At 42.9% G+C, this 16,639-nt stretch overlaps 1 protein-coding gene across 1 annotated transcript in view; it reads left to right on the forward strand.

Annotated features, from left to right (window-relative positions):
• The window catches only part of COL23A1 (collagen type XXIII alpha 1 chain), a 469,247-nt gene that overhangs the window by 21,144 nt on the left and 431,464 nt on the right, over positions 1-16,639 (forward strand). Inside the window, exon 2 of the mRNA XM_020998825.1 lies at positions 639-705. Coding sequence (XP_020854484.1) covers positions 639-705 — 67 coding nt within the window. The remainder of the gene's footprint in view (positions 1-638; positions 706-16,639) is intronic.

Raw genomic sequence — 16,639 nt, forward strand, 5'->3', positions numbered from 1 at the left:
GAAGGGACCTCAGAGACAGATGAGGAAACTGAAGCCGGGGTGGTTGAGCCCAAGGTCACATAGGGAGTTAAGCTGGAATTTGAGCACTATAACACTCGCACTTCTCCAAGACTTTAGCCACAAACATCCTGTGGGTAGGTAGTGCAAACATGATCATCCCATTTTACAGATCAGGAAACTGAAGCCCAGAGAGGCAAAGTTAACTTGCCTGAGAGCAAGCTCAGTGATTCGCCAATGTAAGAACCTCTCTGACTCGGTGACCTGCTCCTCTCCTTCCCTTCTCATTCATCATGGCTTCATATCACAACCCCTTCCTTGTTAGGTGGCTCTGGCCAGCCTGGGCCAGACCCATGTTCATCTTTCCTGATTTACAGTATTATTTTTAGCTACAGTGTGGTATGTGAGAATGTTGAAATGAAGTGAAAACATGTCGAGTCCTATTCGGTGACTGACTAGTAATGATTTGTTGTTCCTGTGCCTAACTCCAAATTTTCCCATGGAATTTAATGAACTTTTAAACATTGTCTTAAAAGAAACCCCTAAACCTTTGGCTAAGTCAATTTGTTTTCTGTTTTCTCTTCCCTGAAGAACTCACTCATTTTTTTTTCTTTTGTCTTTTCTGCTTCTTCTCGATTCAGAAGTTGGAAGGACTGGCCAAGCACCGGAAAACCCGAGAAGTCTTACCTGAGTGTCTCTGCCCCCCGGGTATGTGAAAGGTTAAAGTCTCTTTGGTTGGCTGTTTCCAGAGGGCCTAATCCCATTGTCTTATTGAGGTAGAACTGGGGCAGGCCCCATGCGGTGATGCCTGCTGAGAGCAGAACTAAGTGTGTGTGGGGGGGTGGGGAGGGGTAGAGGAAGCAGGTGGGGGAGGCAGGAAGATTGCCTTGGCCTCAAGACCTAATGCAACTCAAATGTATTTCTACCATTTACCCTGGGAGTCTCAAAGCCAGCCTGATTCTAGGTGTCCTGATAAAGTGAATTAATCCCAGATCATTTAGTTGGCAAATAGTGTTTGTACAGGCTTTCGATTTGAGAAACTTGGAAAGTCCAGCAGAGTACCTAAAGAAGGTTCAGGAGGCTCTTTAGAAAGTGGAGAAAGTCTTATCCCCATTCTGGGATGGAAAAACTAGGCATGGAGTCTGTTCTGCATGTAGCAGGAAAGTTGAGAGAGCAACTGGTATGTTTTCAGATACTGGAGGAAATGTGTTAGAGAAAAGGTCGATGGAGGAGGACAGTGACTGGGGGAGGGCGAGGTCTGAGTTTCCTGTTGGTGGGTGAGAGTAGCAACTGCCTTGGACACCCATCCATGGAGCATCAGATCCCTAAGCCAGCCAACTTATGGTAAGAGGTAGATTTGGAGGAAGTCCACTCCATTCCAAGAAAAATCGAATGGTTTTTCTTCAAGGTCCAATGCAGGTGCTTACTCCTTCTCCTGGAAGCCTTCCCATTCTGTTGGGTGAAAGTAAGCTTTACTTCTTTAGATGTTTCCCAGAACTCTTCTAGACTCCTTTGCTTTGATCTCTTAGTTATTTGTGTACTTGACCCATCTCTCTCTCTCTCTCTCTCTCTCTCTCTCTCTCTCTCTCTCTCTCTCTCTCTCTCTCTCTCTCTCTCTCTCTCTTTCTCTTCTCTCTCTCTCTCTCTCTCTCTCTCTCTCTCTCTCTCTCTCTCTCTCTCTCTCTCTCTCTCTCCCTCTCTCTCCCATCCCTTCCCATTAAATTGTAAATCTCCTTGAGAACTGGGTATGTAACTGCAGAAGGTCTTTAGATTTGGAATTTGGAATCAGTGGACTTGAGTTGACGACCCAGTTCTGCCACCTGTGATGGTGGACAAGTCACTTCATCTCTCTGGGCCTCAGTTTCCTCACTTGTAAAATGAAGAGCTTAGGCTAGATGACTTCTTAGGCCCTTCCTAGCTCTAAATGCAGGATCCTGTGATTGATCTTTATCTATAATCTTGCATAGAGCATGTGTTTTTTTCCCAGTGTCTTGCATATATTAGGTACTTAATTAGGGTCTATTGTTAACATTATCAAATAATTCACTTCTCGTTTTTTTGCTAGCATAGACCAGATAGTTTGGGCAATGCTAGCTGTATATAAGCACCAAGTTATCTTGACTTTTCATCTGTGTGGCTCAAATCCAGACTCTTAACTGTTCCAGGAAAGCTTGTTCTCCATTGGCCAGCCAGTGGCCAGGAACTGGAAGGGAGCAAAGAGGCCATCTAGCCCAACCCTCTGATTTTACAGTTGAGAAAATTGAGGCCCAAGACAGTTTAAGTTATTTGTCAACCAAAGTCACCCAGGTAGTAAACATCGGAGGTGAGATTTGAACCTGGGTCCTCTTCAGAGCCAATACTTTTGCCACAAAGGCCAAACATATATTTCTCTTCCAAGTCTGACTGAGAAAACTTAAGTCTCTAAGTAAACCGATTTTCTTTTGGGGTCTGAATTATCTTATAAAATGCACAGCAGGGTAACACATTAGTAGAAAAGTGGCATTTCTGGGGTTTCCAAACAGATCAGACCAGAAATCTTTTGGCATTGAGGCACATAATCAGAATCGATCAGTCCTCACTTTGATCTTCCTTCCTCCTTGCAGGTCCTTGGCACTCTCTCTAGTTTAAAAAAAAAAGCCTCCTCTTTTTAAAGTTGATTATGCAGGTTGGGGAAACAGAATTTGCCTGCCAATGAGCATCTCTGCTTGGGTTATGCCAGAGAGGTAGGTGCTAGGGTTTGGGGATTTATTTTTTTTTTTTGGTTGGGGATTTCTATGTAATTCTCTAGCATCATAGTTGTGATTGCCTCAAAGGAAATTAGGTCTTTTAAAGGAGAAAATGAGTTATATCCCCAGGATAGAGAGTTCATTCTCCCTTCCCCCAAAGTGTTTAGCTCTGAGCTCAGCTTAGGCTTTGAATCTGAGAGCTGCCCTTGGGATACTTTCTGGGCTCTTTGTTAAGTCTATGAGAGTAAAGGGTGTCTCATTCAGAGCCCTGGATCTGAAGCACTCTGGGAGGGGTTACACTTTTGGATGGAAGCTTTCCACCGTAAACTCAAAACAAAACAAAAGCCCTGCAACGACCCATTCCCAAACTGCTCAAATAATATGGGACAAAAAAGTCATTGTCACTGTGTTAGTTAAAATGGGGCTGTTTTTGTGAGTCTTCTGTTTGTGTCTTGGGTACTGGGACTGTAGAGCCGCTGTGACTCTCAGCCCAGTGGTTTCTGATTCCTCTAGGATTCTGGTGAACATTAGAGCAAGAACCACAGATGTTCACCCTGGAGAAGAGAAGACTTAGGGGAAACATGATCTGCTGTTTCCAAGTGGAACAGTAGAAACCTGCTGGACCCAAGGGGCTGAGGCATTGAGCCTGTCTCCTTCCTCACTGAGGGGTCCTTCTGTTCCAGATCCAGATATGTGGTCCTTATCATGCTTAGAACTTGGGGAGTCTAGGCTCTAATGAAAAAATGAGACAAGGCTCTTTTTCTTATACTCTTCAGCTTATATTAGCCCCTTGTCCTCCCCATTCTCACCTTTGCACTGCGGGAACCAATTATTTAAAGTTTAGGTGTGGGCTCATGTCTCGGTCTCCCAAAAAAAAAGAGTAGAAAGGTAATCAATATAAAATATAAATCAGCTATGGGATATTTATTTCCCATACACAAAAGCCAGGATAACAGATATAGAAGACTCACAACATGCATTGACAGAATGACTTAAAACACTATTCAATCACTTAATTGATAACTACTATTATATTCTCTCAGGAGGCGTAGTGAATAGTGCCAGTCCTGAAGTCAGGAAGACTGAATTCAGAACCAGCCTCAGACATTTATTAAATGTGTGCACCTAGGCAAGCTACTTAATCACTGTCTGCCTCAGTTTCCTCATTGGTAAAATAGCAAAAAAGAAAAAAAAAGCAATTCCCTCCCTCCCAGGATTGTTGTGGAGATCAAATGAGATAGTAATAATTGTAGAGTGCTTAGCATAGTGCCTGGCACATAGTAAATACTATATAAATGTTAGCTATTATTATTATTATTATTAGAACATAAGGCAGTTTGTGGAATTGTTAATTAGGCACTTTACATTTCATCTCATCTTTTCACTGTTCAAATGTTCCTCTCTGTGTGTGTGTGCATATATGTGTATGTATATATATATATATATATATATATATACACACACACACATATATGTATGTACATATATGTGTATGTGTGTGTATATACATGTACACACGCATATATATGTACACACATACACATATTTGTTAAAATGGGCCAGCCTTGGGGGACAGCTAGGTGGTGCAGTGTATAGAGCGCTGGCCCTGGAGTCAGGAGGACCTGAGTTCAAATCCAGCCTCAAACCAAACACTTGACACTTACTAGCTGTGTGACCCTAGGCAAGTCACTTAACCCCAACTGCCTAAAAAAAAATGAGCCAGCCTTATGCAAATCATTTTCTTGGTGGTTGGAGTGTTGGGATAGTCAACAGGGACTCCTCCTGTCACCAACGGGACTCGGGACCTCTGGACCTCTTGAATCCATAAGAGTGAGTTCAACCTCGCACATCTGCCTTAAGAATGGTGTTTGATTACATACTTAGGAAGGGCCATGCAAGGTAGAAAAGGCAGCCAAAGACTCAGGCACAAGCTTACCTAGTTGATTTCATACGCTGTGACTGATGAGTGGTAGGGTAGAGTGAAAGAGCAGCAACCTTCATGGCTAGTCTAGAGACAGAATATACTACTTGCCACACAGGAGATTTGAAACAAGAGACCAGGTTGGAAACTGTCTCTTCTTAAAGGTCCACTGAGTCTTCTATCGCCTTATCTAGTTCTGTAGCCAAGGACAGGAATCTCCTTATCATTTCAAAGTGCCCATATCTTTCAGCACTGAGCTACGCGACCTGGCCAGAAGTATCCAGGGAGTTCATCACCTCCAACATGTTCACATGCTGAGCCAGCATATTTGGTCAGCTGGAACCAAGAAGGGAGACTCTAAGGATGCTCCTTAGGATAGCTCTCCTTACCCAAGTATCTGAAAGGCTATCTTAAGAAAGAGGAATTGTACTCGTCCTGTCCAGGGCAAGCAAAATTAGGAACCATGGGAGTGAAAGTTGCCAAGAGGAAAATTTAGGCTAAATGAAATGGATTGCATTGCAAGTCACTTAACCTCTTTGTTTCTCATGTATAAAATGAAGGAGTTGGATTCAGTGGCATCTTTGGTCTCTTCTGGGTTTTCTAGCTCTAAATCTATAATCCTATGACAGGAAGGACTCTGTTCTCAGGAAGCCAATAATTTTGTGGGGAAATAAGGCTAAGATACATTAAGCAAGTGAAGAATAAAACATAGTATATCCTTTAACATTAAATTGTAGAGTATAGATTTCAAGTGCAATAGGAGGAATGAAGTCAACATTGGTCTTAGCAGACCTAGAAGGTCTCATGGGAAAGGGGGCACTTAGCTGGGCCTTGAACAGTGGATAAGGTTTGAATGGGTAGAAAGCAGAGCCATAACTAGTAGTTCTGGTGCATGTGACAAGTAGTACTAAACATACCGTCAATGGTGGTGGTGCAGGTTGATCCCAGAAAACCTCCTCATGGAGGGAGAAGAATAAAGATCCCACCCTATGGGAACAGAACAGGATTCAAATTTGCAAATTTTTTTGTATTATGTACTCAAGTCTTTTTAAAATCCAAAATTATGATTTTATTGCTGTGAAACTCCCTTCACTAATGAAGATCTTTTACTTGTCTGAAGCGTGAAGTCTTATAGAATTGTGTAGCACACTGAGAGGCTTTGTCCTCAGTCGCACAGATAGCAGATGTCAGAGATGAGGCTGGAACCCACTTCTTCTTGACTCTGAAGTTGGCCCTATATGCGTGATACCACGTGATTTCTCTGTTATCAGTGAAAGGGAGCATATATTCTGCCTACCTATAAATGTGCGTAAAATCTATCTATAAAATTGCTTCTATCTACATACAAAAGAACAATTTACACTCATGTTTTCTGTGTTTGTCACACATATTCATGTGATATGTCATGGACACCTCCACTGGTAGAATGTTCTAATGTCTTCTTCTGTAGTCTAATCATGGTGGCATCTGTTTCTTGTTCTTACCCAGATGGAAAGGTTTGAGTATGAATGAACCTGTGATGGATGAACCTCAGGGGACCAACATATAGTCCAGGGATGGGGAACCTGTGGCCTTGAGGCCACATGTGGCCCTCTAGGTCCTCAAGTGTGGGCCTTTGACTGAACCCGAACTTCACAGAACAAATCCCCTTAATAACAGGATCTGTTCTGTAAAACTTGGACTCGGTCAAAAGGCTGCATCCAAGAACGTAGAAGGTCCCATGTGGCCTTGAGGCCTCAGATTCCCCACCCCTGGACTATATGTTAGTCCCCTGAGACTCAGCCTCTCTAAGTGCAGGGAAGACTATACTAGTGTTGGTCCCTAAATGATCATTCCCCCCTGCCCAGCTGTAACACTCTATGAAGACATGGAGGCATTGTTATCTATATGGGTTAGGAGGGTTACCAATAGATGAGTCCCTCCAGTTCTTTGTCACCATAAAAAGAGCCGCCACAAATATTTTTGTGCATCTGGGTCCTTTTGTTCTTTATTTGATCTCTTTAGGGCACAGGGTTAGCAATGGCACCAATGAGTCAAAGGCTATGCACTTTTTAGTGACTTCTGGGTGTGGTTCCAATTGCTCTCCAGAATGGCTGGACTAATTCACAACCCTACGAACAATATATCAATGCCTGTTTCCCTGCAGTGTCTCCAGCGTTTGTCATCTTCCTGTTTTGTCATCTTTGATGAGGATGAGGTAGAACCTGAGGGTTGCTTTAATTTGCATTTCTTTAATTATTAGTGATTTGGAACATTTTTTATAAGTCCATCAATAACTTGGATTTCTTCCTCTTAATATCACATATTCATACCCTTTTGGCTATTTATCAGTTGGGGAATGCATATTCTATATTCCAAGGTCTCTTCCAATGTCGTGGTTTTCTGTGATTCTATGTCTATGATGACTCAGAAGGGAACTGAAACACCTAGAACTGAACCTCCTACAAACATAGCCCAGATGTGTCCCCCAGATGTGTCCCCAGATGTGTGCTGCATGAGTTGCAATTGTGAAGGAGGGTGTTGATGACAGTTCCATGCTTGTAATTCACTCTATCCAGAGGAGGGGGGAACATCTGTAAGAAATTGAGAAAAGCTCCTCTGACTGAAGGGTAAAAGGGCTTCAGTGGGCAAGCATCTCTGGCTAAAAGGGTCCTAGAGTCACATCACAAACAAGGGCTTTCAAAACACACCCCTTTGTTTGCTCCAGGGCCTGCCTTTTTGTCTCTTGTCACTCAGCATCCAGGAGTCAATGTTGCTGTGTTGTGTGGAGGCTCTTTTACTCCAACATAGAATGACAGAGCCATGTAAGAAAGGCCCTCCCTGTGGAGAGGGAAGAGAAGGTTCTGCCTTCCATTCAGAAGCTTTCATTCTGAGTTTCCTCTGGATCTAAAGTGTTCTCCGACCTTTCAGTATCTGCAAATGGTTAGAACCTCGTATCCTGGGCCTAGAGAACAGGCTGGATCCTTATTTCATCCAGACAGGAGCAGGTCTTGCAGGCTAGGCATAGTTGGTGTCCCAGCAAAGGTCCAGGGAGTGTTTTCATGCCTCTCAGAGCCTCAAAGTGGAGTGCATAAAAGCAAATATTCTTTGTGCATCTGTTTTTTTCACTGCTTGTAAATCAGCCACATGAAGGACAATCAAGTTAAAGCTTATAGCCCATGGGATTTTAGTTGAACTTTAATCTTTAATTCAAATCTGGCCTTAGACACTTACTGGTTGTGTCACTTAACCCCTATTTGCCTCAGTTTCTCATCTGTAAAATGGAAACACACTGGAGAAGGAAATGGCAAACCACTCCATTATCTTACCAAGAAAACGCTATGGACAATGTCCATGGGATCATGTACAGTTGAACAGCAACACCACCAATGGTTACAAATCTGTATATGTCAGAGGTAGAACTTGAACCCAGGTCTCTCTGGTTTTGAGGCTAGCTCTCTATTCATTACATCTCACAAGTAATAAAAATAATAATAACTAACATTTATATAGTGTTTAGTGTTTGTGTTAACCACTTCACGATTATTACTTCATTTTATCATCACCACAACCCTGAGAGGTAGATGCTGTTATTATCCCATTTGACAGTTGAGGAAACTGAGGCAGAGGTGAAGTGAAGGGTCACACAGCTAGGAAGTACCTGAGACTGAATTTGAACTTAGATCTTGCTGATTCCAGGTGCAGTGCTCTATCCACAAAGCTGCCTATGTAAATATAAGTTAATAACAATAACAATAATGTACAAAATATATACAAATTGCTTTCAAGAGGGAAAGTGCGGATAGCTAGTGCACTCAGAATCACTGTCTCCCGAGTAATGTGGTAAAGAAAACTGACGTTAACAACGTATTCGTGAAATAACTGAAGCTGGCGCTAATGTGGAGGAGGTAGCCACAGGGGATCTGAGGTCCTGATGGAAACCTCGAGATACCATAAGTTTAGAAACCACATCTTTGCTCACAATTCAGCTTTGTTCCAATTTTGTTTGATACACACCAGAAATTGTAAGGCCCTACTTAGAAAGGTGGCGAACCGGCTGGCTTAGATGACATTTCAAAAACCTTACATACTGCTTCCAAGTGATGGGAGCCGTGTTTGAGACATGTGGAAAGGGGCAGGTAGAGGGGGAGGTAGTTGGAAAATAAACTCATCTGTGAATGAAACTTGATGCTTAAGAAGGTGTTTGAAGTCTAAGTGGAGAAATGAATTTTGGGGAAAAACATAATGTAGAAGTGACCAGGTGCCTTGCAAATGTCATTGAGAGTTTTGGGGACAATGCTGTGTATGGGAATAGACTGGCAGAGATGATATCTAGAGAAGTTGTTTATTCTGTCAGTTTTACAAGGGGCTGCCATATTGCTTTTGGGCTGAATTTTGAAACAAGATACTTGGGGCAAAGCTTCCCTTTGCCCAATATAACTCTTCACCTCCCACTTCTGTGCCTTTGCACACTCTAAGCTGGATGCCTAGAATGCCCTCCTTAGCTTCCTTCAAAGCTTGACTCCAGTACCCACTCCCTACAGGAAACCTATGCCAATCCTCTCAGTTGCTAGTGCCCTCCCCCAGAAAATGACTTGCATTCCATTTGCTGTGTATATGTTATTTCCCCCAGTCTCCTCCAGGGCACAGCCTGTCTCATTGTTGTCTTTGTATTATGCAGCACCTAGCACAGTACCTGCTTAATAGCAGTTACCTAAACATGCTTCTTATTGTCAAGTTACCTGGCTAATTGGCTCAGTTACATGCCTCATGCAGCCTGTATTTGTTTGCAAAATGAATTGACTAGAACGGGAAATTTTTCTTTCATTCATTTGCTTTAATAAAAAAAAACCAATGATTTTAACTAATTTTAAACTCTATCGGGTACTTGAAAGTGAAAAATGGGTAGTTTCACTATGGAATATGTGAACCCAAAGACTTTTTGACCACTAGAGGGAGCTCATAATATTTCTTGAATTCTATAGAAATGTATTGAGAATGGCAAAGGAAAAAAAAATGACTTGAAAACATTTACTGGAAAGCTCTTAAATTCCAAACCAAATGAATTTCCAAGTTCACATCAAGATGAACCCATGGACAAACTTTAATCAGACCCGAGCATCATTACTTGAACATGGATGTTCTGCATACTTCGAAAAGTTTCTGCAAGGAAAGGATGGCTCTCAATGAACGAATTTGGCATTGGTTCTTGTAGTTATTAGCAGAGCCATAACCAGGGCAGGGCAGTCGGGGCTCTGCCCCAGGGCAACTAAATTAAAAGGGTGTTTGGAGAGCTGACAATCTTTTAGCCGTATAGTTTATTACATAATTAGCTAGAACAGTTATTAAAATGGGAAGCTACCAAATAACTAATAGATTTATGTAGTGCTTTAAGGTTTGCAGAGACTGTATATATGTGGTCCTATTTGCTCATTTCTTTCCTCAGACCCCCTCACCCCAGCAGCCAAACCCCAGTCAGTTCCTCTCTGACCCTGCTGTGTCCTGTCCTGCTTTCTCTCCTTCTGCTCAGCAGTTTCCCCAGCAGATGTTTAGGAACTTGTCTATTCCCCCAGAGGAGTCCCCTGGAGTCTTTTACCACTGCCCCAACTCTGAAATGAATTAATCTTAAATGGTTGATTTAGATGGTGGATTTTGTGATGCTTGCTGCGGGTACATTTTATGCTGCTTGCCTAGTGAATAAAGATTGGTAGCTATGGCTCTAGTTATTAGGAAGTCTATTATTAATTTATTTCTTTGTTGTTATTGAGTCCTTTCAGTTGTGACTCTCTGTGACCGTTTTCTTGGCAATGATCCTGGAGTGGTTTGCCATTTCCTTCTCTAGCTCATTTTACAGATGAGGAAACTGAGGTAAACAGGGTAAAGTGACTTACTAGGGTCACACAGCTAATAAGTGTCTGAGCCCAGATTTGAACTCACAACAGATGAGTCTTCCTAATTCCAAGCCCACTGCTCTATCTACTGTCCCACCTAGCTGCCCTCTCTAGCTGTTATCCATTCTTTAGCTGTGAACTGAGTCCAACAGTATGATTTATTAGCCAAAGAAGCTAAAATTGCATGGGACCTAAGTTCACTGCATTTCCTACAATACTGCTTTGCTTCAGGAGTAATGCAGCTTAGGCTTCATTAAGAGGGGTGCAGTAGCCTGGATGAGAAAGGTCCTAACTGTCCTCTGTCCTTGATGGAACACATCTGGAAAATTGTGCTCAGTTTTGGATACCACATTTGAGGAAGGACATTGATAAGCTGCAGCAGGATGACCAGGATGTTGAAAAGCCTAGAGTTCATGCCATCTGCGAACCAGGGGAAGGATCTGGGGATGATTAGCCTGGAAAAGACCTAAAGAGCAGGGGGAGGGACATAGAGCAGCAGAGCATTTCTTAAGCACTTTCTGTGTGCTGGGCACAGTGCTAAAACACTTGAGACACAAACATAAGCAAGCAAGACAGCCCTCCCTCAGACCTACCCTCAATGAGCTTACATTCTAAGGTCAGAAGACACATAAAGGGGGCAGCTAGGTGGCACAGTGGATAGAACACTGGCCCTGGAGTCAGGAGGACCTGGAGTCTGAGTTCAAATCCAGCCTCAGACATAACACTTACCAGCTGTGTGACCCTGGACAAGTCACTTAACCCCAATTGCCTCACAAAAAAAAAAAATAATAAAACAAACAAAAGACACACAAAGGGAAACTGGAAAGGGGGTGAGTGGGACATGGTTTGGAGCTGGGAGGTTCCAGGCAAGGTAAGGTGAGAGAAAGCTCACCTGTAGAGCATGGGGTGATTCCATCCAGGGGTAGAGTGGAAGTGCCATGGTTTGGAGCTGGCAGGGAGGTGGGGGACAAGAATGACTTGATGGCTGTCTTCAAGTTTTTAGGGGATTGTTCCATGGAAGAAAGAGTAGACTTGTTCAGCTTGGTTCTTGTGGTCAGAACTAGAAGCAGTAGACTGAAGTTTCAGAGACAGATTTAGGCTCGATATAAGGACAAATACCCGGAATTCTAGAACTATCCCAAACCGAAGTGGGCTGCCTTGAGTAGAGGTCCTTGGGGGAAAGGTCAAAGACTGCTGGTTAGGGGGCTTAGAAAAGGTACTCTTGGTCTGGCATCAGGTAGATTAGGTGGTCTGTGAAATCCCTTTCAACTCTGAGACTGTTTGCTTTAAAGAGAAAATAATGCCAATTAATGAGTCACATTGAAACCTCGGCTGGTGGCTCAGTGGATAGAGCACCAGACCTGGAGTCAGGAGGACCTGAGCTCAGATCTGGACTCAGACACTTACTAGCTGTGCGATCCTGGGCAAGACACTTAACCCCTGTTGCCTCCCAAACAAAACAAAACAAAACAAATAAAACCTAGGTCCCTGGTAGTGGCACCAACAGCTTCCCTTATCTATAGTTTAAATAGTCCACTTTCCTATGCATTGCTTAGCTGAGCCTCATGACACCCTTAGGAGGGGAATGTAAGTGTTGTTCCCCCTTTTTAACAAGTGGGAAAGCTGAGGTTTAAAAGAGGGCAGATGACTTGCCCAATCACATTGAGCCAATGCTAGGTCTACTGCCTTTCAATCCAGTTCTTTTTCCAGGGTACCAAGTACTTGGGTGGCTTAGCTCTGAGGCATTTCTGTGACTTTTAGTCCTTTTCCTCCTCCACTCTTTCCCCCTCCCCTTGAACCTGATGTTCTTGATAAGGTTGGTGAGGAGGGATTGGCTCCTGAGCCTCTTCAATACTATGTCCTCTTGACACGGAAGGACTTCCCTCTGCCTTTTCATTTTCTTTGTGAAGTCTTGCTTTCAGATATTTCAAAAAATATTTCATTCTCCCAGAGAACATGGAGAGGCATCCATTTGAATGTAAGCTCCAAAAAAGCTAGAGTTGTTTCATTCTCTGTATCAATATCCTCAGAGGATTTCCCTTCATCATCCTTCGAGGTCTCAGCAGCCTTAGTACACCACCCCATCATTACCCTCTGACTGGAGGGTGGGGCCATGAACACCAAGCCTCCATTTAAGGAGAGAGCTCAGCTCTCACCTGGCTGCGCTACTTTGGGACTTCTCTGACTGACTTCTCTATTATGCCCCCACCTTGGATACCTTCTCTTTCTCTGCCTCCTCCTACCCAGATTTTCACCTTCCTCTGTGTGTGTGTGTGTGTGTGTGTGTGTGTGTGTGTGTGCGTGCACACGTGCACACCCACATGTTGTCTTTCCCCATTAGATTGTAAGCTCTTTGAGGGCAGGAACTATCTTTTCTTTTTTTGTATTTGTATCCCCATCACTTATCAATGTGCCTGGGATATAGTAGGTGCTTAATAATGGTTATTGACTGATTGACAGTGCTTATCTGGTACACAGTAGACACTGGATGATAAATGTTAGTTGATTGACTGATTACTACATCCCTTTCACCTTCTCCATGCTTGCTTGAAACAATATCCTCTTGTACTTTGCCTTCTTCTTGGATTGGTAGGGCTGCTTTTAACCAGGCTGTTGCCACTGCTCAAGAGAGAGAGAGAGAGAGAGAGAGAGAGAGAGAGAGAGAGAGAGAGAGAGAGAGAGAGAGAGAGAGAGAGAGAGAGAGAAAGGGAAGAGTGAGAGAGAGAGAGAGAGGAGAGAGAGAGAGAGAGAGAGGAGAGGCAGAGACAGAGAATATTCCTATACTGAGACTTCCCTGCCATACTCAAAAACCTTTCATTGCCACCTGTTATCTATGAAATAAAGCATAAACTCCTTCGCCTGACTTCTGTGGCTCTCCAGACCCTGGTGTCTCTCTACATTTCCAATCTATAATACCCCTACCACTTAGAATTATTATGTGCTCCAAGCAGATTTGACATCCCCTATAAAATAACATGCATTGTTGCCAGTGCCTGGGATTTGCTTCTCTCCAGCCCTCTAGCTGCTTGTTAAAAGTTGATTCATTCTTCAAGGATAATCTTATATGCTACAGCTAGGCTTGAGCCCTGGGTTACAGAGGCAAGGACCGTATCTTCCTAATTGTGCCCTACACTGCCCAGAATCGTGTTTTGCACAAGAAGTGGCTAATGGTAACATGTTTATGTCATCCTTTACCCGGTCTCTTACAACAGAAACCTTGGGGGTGTCTTTGCTTCATCCCTAGGATCACAGATTTAGAACTAGAAGGGATGTTAAAGCCCCTCAAATCCCCCCCTCCCCTGCCTCGTTTTACATTTCTCCTAGGCTTTGGTTCCTCTGCCAGTCTTTCTGGTACAGGTCCATTACTGGACTGTTGCAGGAGCCTCCTAACTATCTCCACCTGCCTGTTCCTCCACCCTTCCCCAACCCAACTTTCACAGAACTCCTGGACTATTCATCCTTATGAATAGATGTGGTCTTGCTATGGCTGTGCTCAAACACCTTCAGTGGCTTTCAAATGCCTGCCTGTCAAATAAGATTTAAGCCCCTTGGCCTGTCAGACTGAGGCTCCTTCCAGCTCTAGCTCTGATCTGTGATCTAAGGCCAGACCCAGTGGTGGCCCCTATCTCTGTAGCTGTCTCTCTCTCTTCCCCAGGCTTCGAGCTCAAGCATGACTGTACTATCCCCGTATTCTCCCATATCGGTGCCTTGGCTTACATGCTTCCCTATTTCTAGAATAGCCTTCTCTCCCTCTTTGCTTGCTGAACTTGTTCCCATTCTTCATTTCTGATAATAGATTTTCTTTTCCTTAGGAACATAACAGACGTTTGGGTGTATTACCTCTCCCTCCCAACCTATCCACTTTGGTTTGGTACAGTTTATTTTTTAACACACATGAAATTGAATAAGGTAGTGACTAACTTGTTTGGATTGTGTCCCTTTCTGACCTTTTTTAGTTTTGCTTAGTTCTCCTGTGTGCATTTAAAAATATTTTATTAATGCTTGTTTATTATTATTTTTGCATTTCTATCACTACCCACTAACTTACATCCTCCCTTGTAACAAATAAGTCTGAAAAGGTATGCCTTCTTCTAGATCTCTACGCGTTCATCTCTCTGCCATTGCTCATTGTCAGTCTTCAAAATTAAAAGAATGATTCTGCTTATCATTTAAGAAGCCTAATTTAAATGCCTCCTTCTTCAGGAAGCCATCCCAGATCCTCTCTCCTTTCCTCCCCTCCTCTCCATCTCCTCAATAGTGATCTTTCTCCAGGGCCTCACATAGTAATTTGCCTCTCTCCAAGGCACTTACCATGTAGTATTGTGGATTATAATTATCTGCGTTACCTCTTGACTAGACTATAGACTCTGGGAGAGGAGAAACTATGTCTTATCTAAAGTTTGTATTTCTCCTCACATAAAGGTTGTGCTCTGGATACAGCAAGCTCTTAGCAAATGGTTGTTAAATGAGTCAAATAAAACTTTTGTCCTTCAATGCCAAGGGAAATTGAAACCTGGTAACAGTTTACTAAGTAAGGAACCTAATTTCTTACATTGATTGCACAAAATTGTGGGATCATATAGATTTAGAGCTGAAATGGATCAAAGAGATGGCCAAGTTAAATTTTACAGATGAGGAAATTGAGGCTTCTAAAGGTTAAGTGACTTGTCCAGGGTTACATAGTTAATAAAACAAGGCAAGATTTGAACCTAGGTCTTGCTGATTCTTGGCCCAGTGCTCCTTCTACCATAGTTCCTGTCAACTTGTGCAGAAATCTTGTGTCCCTGAGAGAACTGTACCACGAATCTATCATCCCTAAATAATATTTTTCTTCACAGTCTTGTGTATAAATGCCCTTATTGTTATATCCATGATCTCATTCAATCCTTAAAATAGCTCTTGGAGGAAGATAATGCAAAGATTCTTATCCTTGTTTCACAGATGTGGAAACTGAGTCACATAGAGATGAAGTGATTTTCCCACAGTGATATTGATAATAAGGGATAGAGGAAAGGCTCAGACCCAGACTTTGGGAATGCATGTGTAGAGCTCTCTCCATTACACCTTGCCTAGCAAGTACTGGATGGAGTTTAGGAGATTTAAGTTCTGGTGTGAGCTTTGCTTTTGAATAGCTATGTGATCTTGGGCCATTCACATCACCAGTAATCACGGATTGCCTGAGATGGAGGGAAGTTTAGCAGTGATCTATTTCAAGTTTGCACATCTATTTCTTTTTGCAGAAGAGGAATAAAACAAGAGGTGGGAAATTGGCTTGTCCGAAGTCATGTGACAAACAAGTCAGCAGCAAAGATGGAACTAGAACCCAGTACTAGTACTCTTCTGACTGCTAGTCTGTTTTTGGCTTCTGTTTCCTTGTTTCTAAAACATGTGGGCTGAATTAGATGATCTCTGAAGTGGAGATTCTAGCCCTTGGAGTCTGTGGCTCAATCTGATGTTACAGGAGATTATCCCTTCAGGGAATTTCAAAACACCCTTTTGTGCAAACCCACATCACTACATAGACTTTCCTTCTGGTAGAAGTATGACAAATGGCTGTTGTAACTCAGTTAGCTCTGCACCTGTCATGGTGAAACCCATGCTTATCAGATGACTTCTCTCCAAATGGGACAGAAGGTGTGTTAATGGCACAGGCCCCAGAAACATTGATGATTGGAGACTTCCGTGGTGTAGCCAATAGCTCACCTTCCATCCCTGGGGATGAAAAGTTGGGTAGGTCTCCAGAGAGCTCAGACGCAATTCTTGGTTAATTTTCCAAAACAGAAACATTTGGTAACTCTTTTGTTTCATCTCTTTTTAATTAGGCAAGTACTAGCGGTCCCCTTCTTTGTTTCATCTCTTTTTAATTAGGCATAATAGTACCATCCCTCCTCTGTCTTTTCTTTTCCTTCTCAAGTTCCCTTGTAGAGTATTCTGATCTCGTGATGGCTCCTCACCTGAGCCTCAGTTTCTTATAAGATAATAGGATGTACTCAAATGGATCTGCTATCTCATCAATGGATCATTCCCTCAAACGATGCAGATTTCGACCTTTTCCTATCTGCCCATCCTCTGCAGTACTTTGTTTCCTCCCAATCAATCTGCCAGAGGGTGTCCACCTGCTATGT

The sequence above is a fragment of the Phascolarctos cinereus genome, unplaced genomic scaffold (genome assembly GCF_003287225.1).
Source record: "Phascolarctos cinereus isolate Bilbo 61053 unplaced genomic scaffold, phaCin_HiC Scaffold_2;HRSCAF=192, whole genome shotgun sequence".
NCBI lineage: Eukaryota > Metazoa > Chordata > Mammalia > Diprotodontia > Phascolarctidae > Phascolarctos > Phascolarctos cinereus.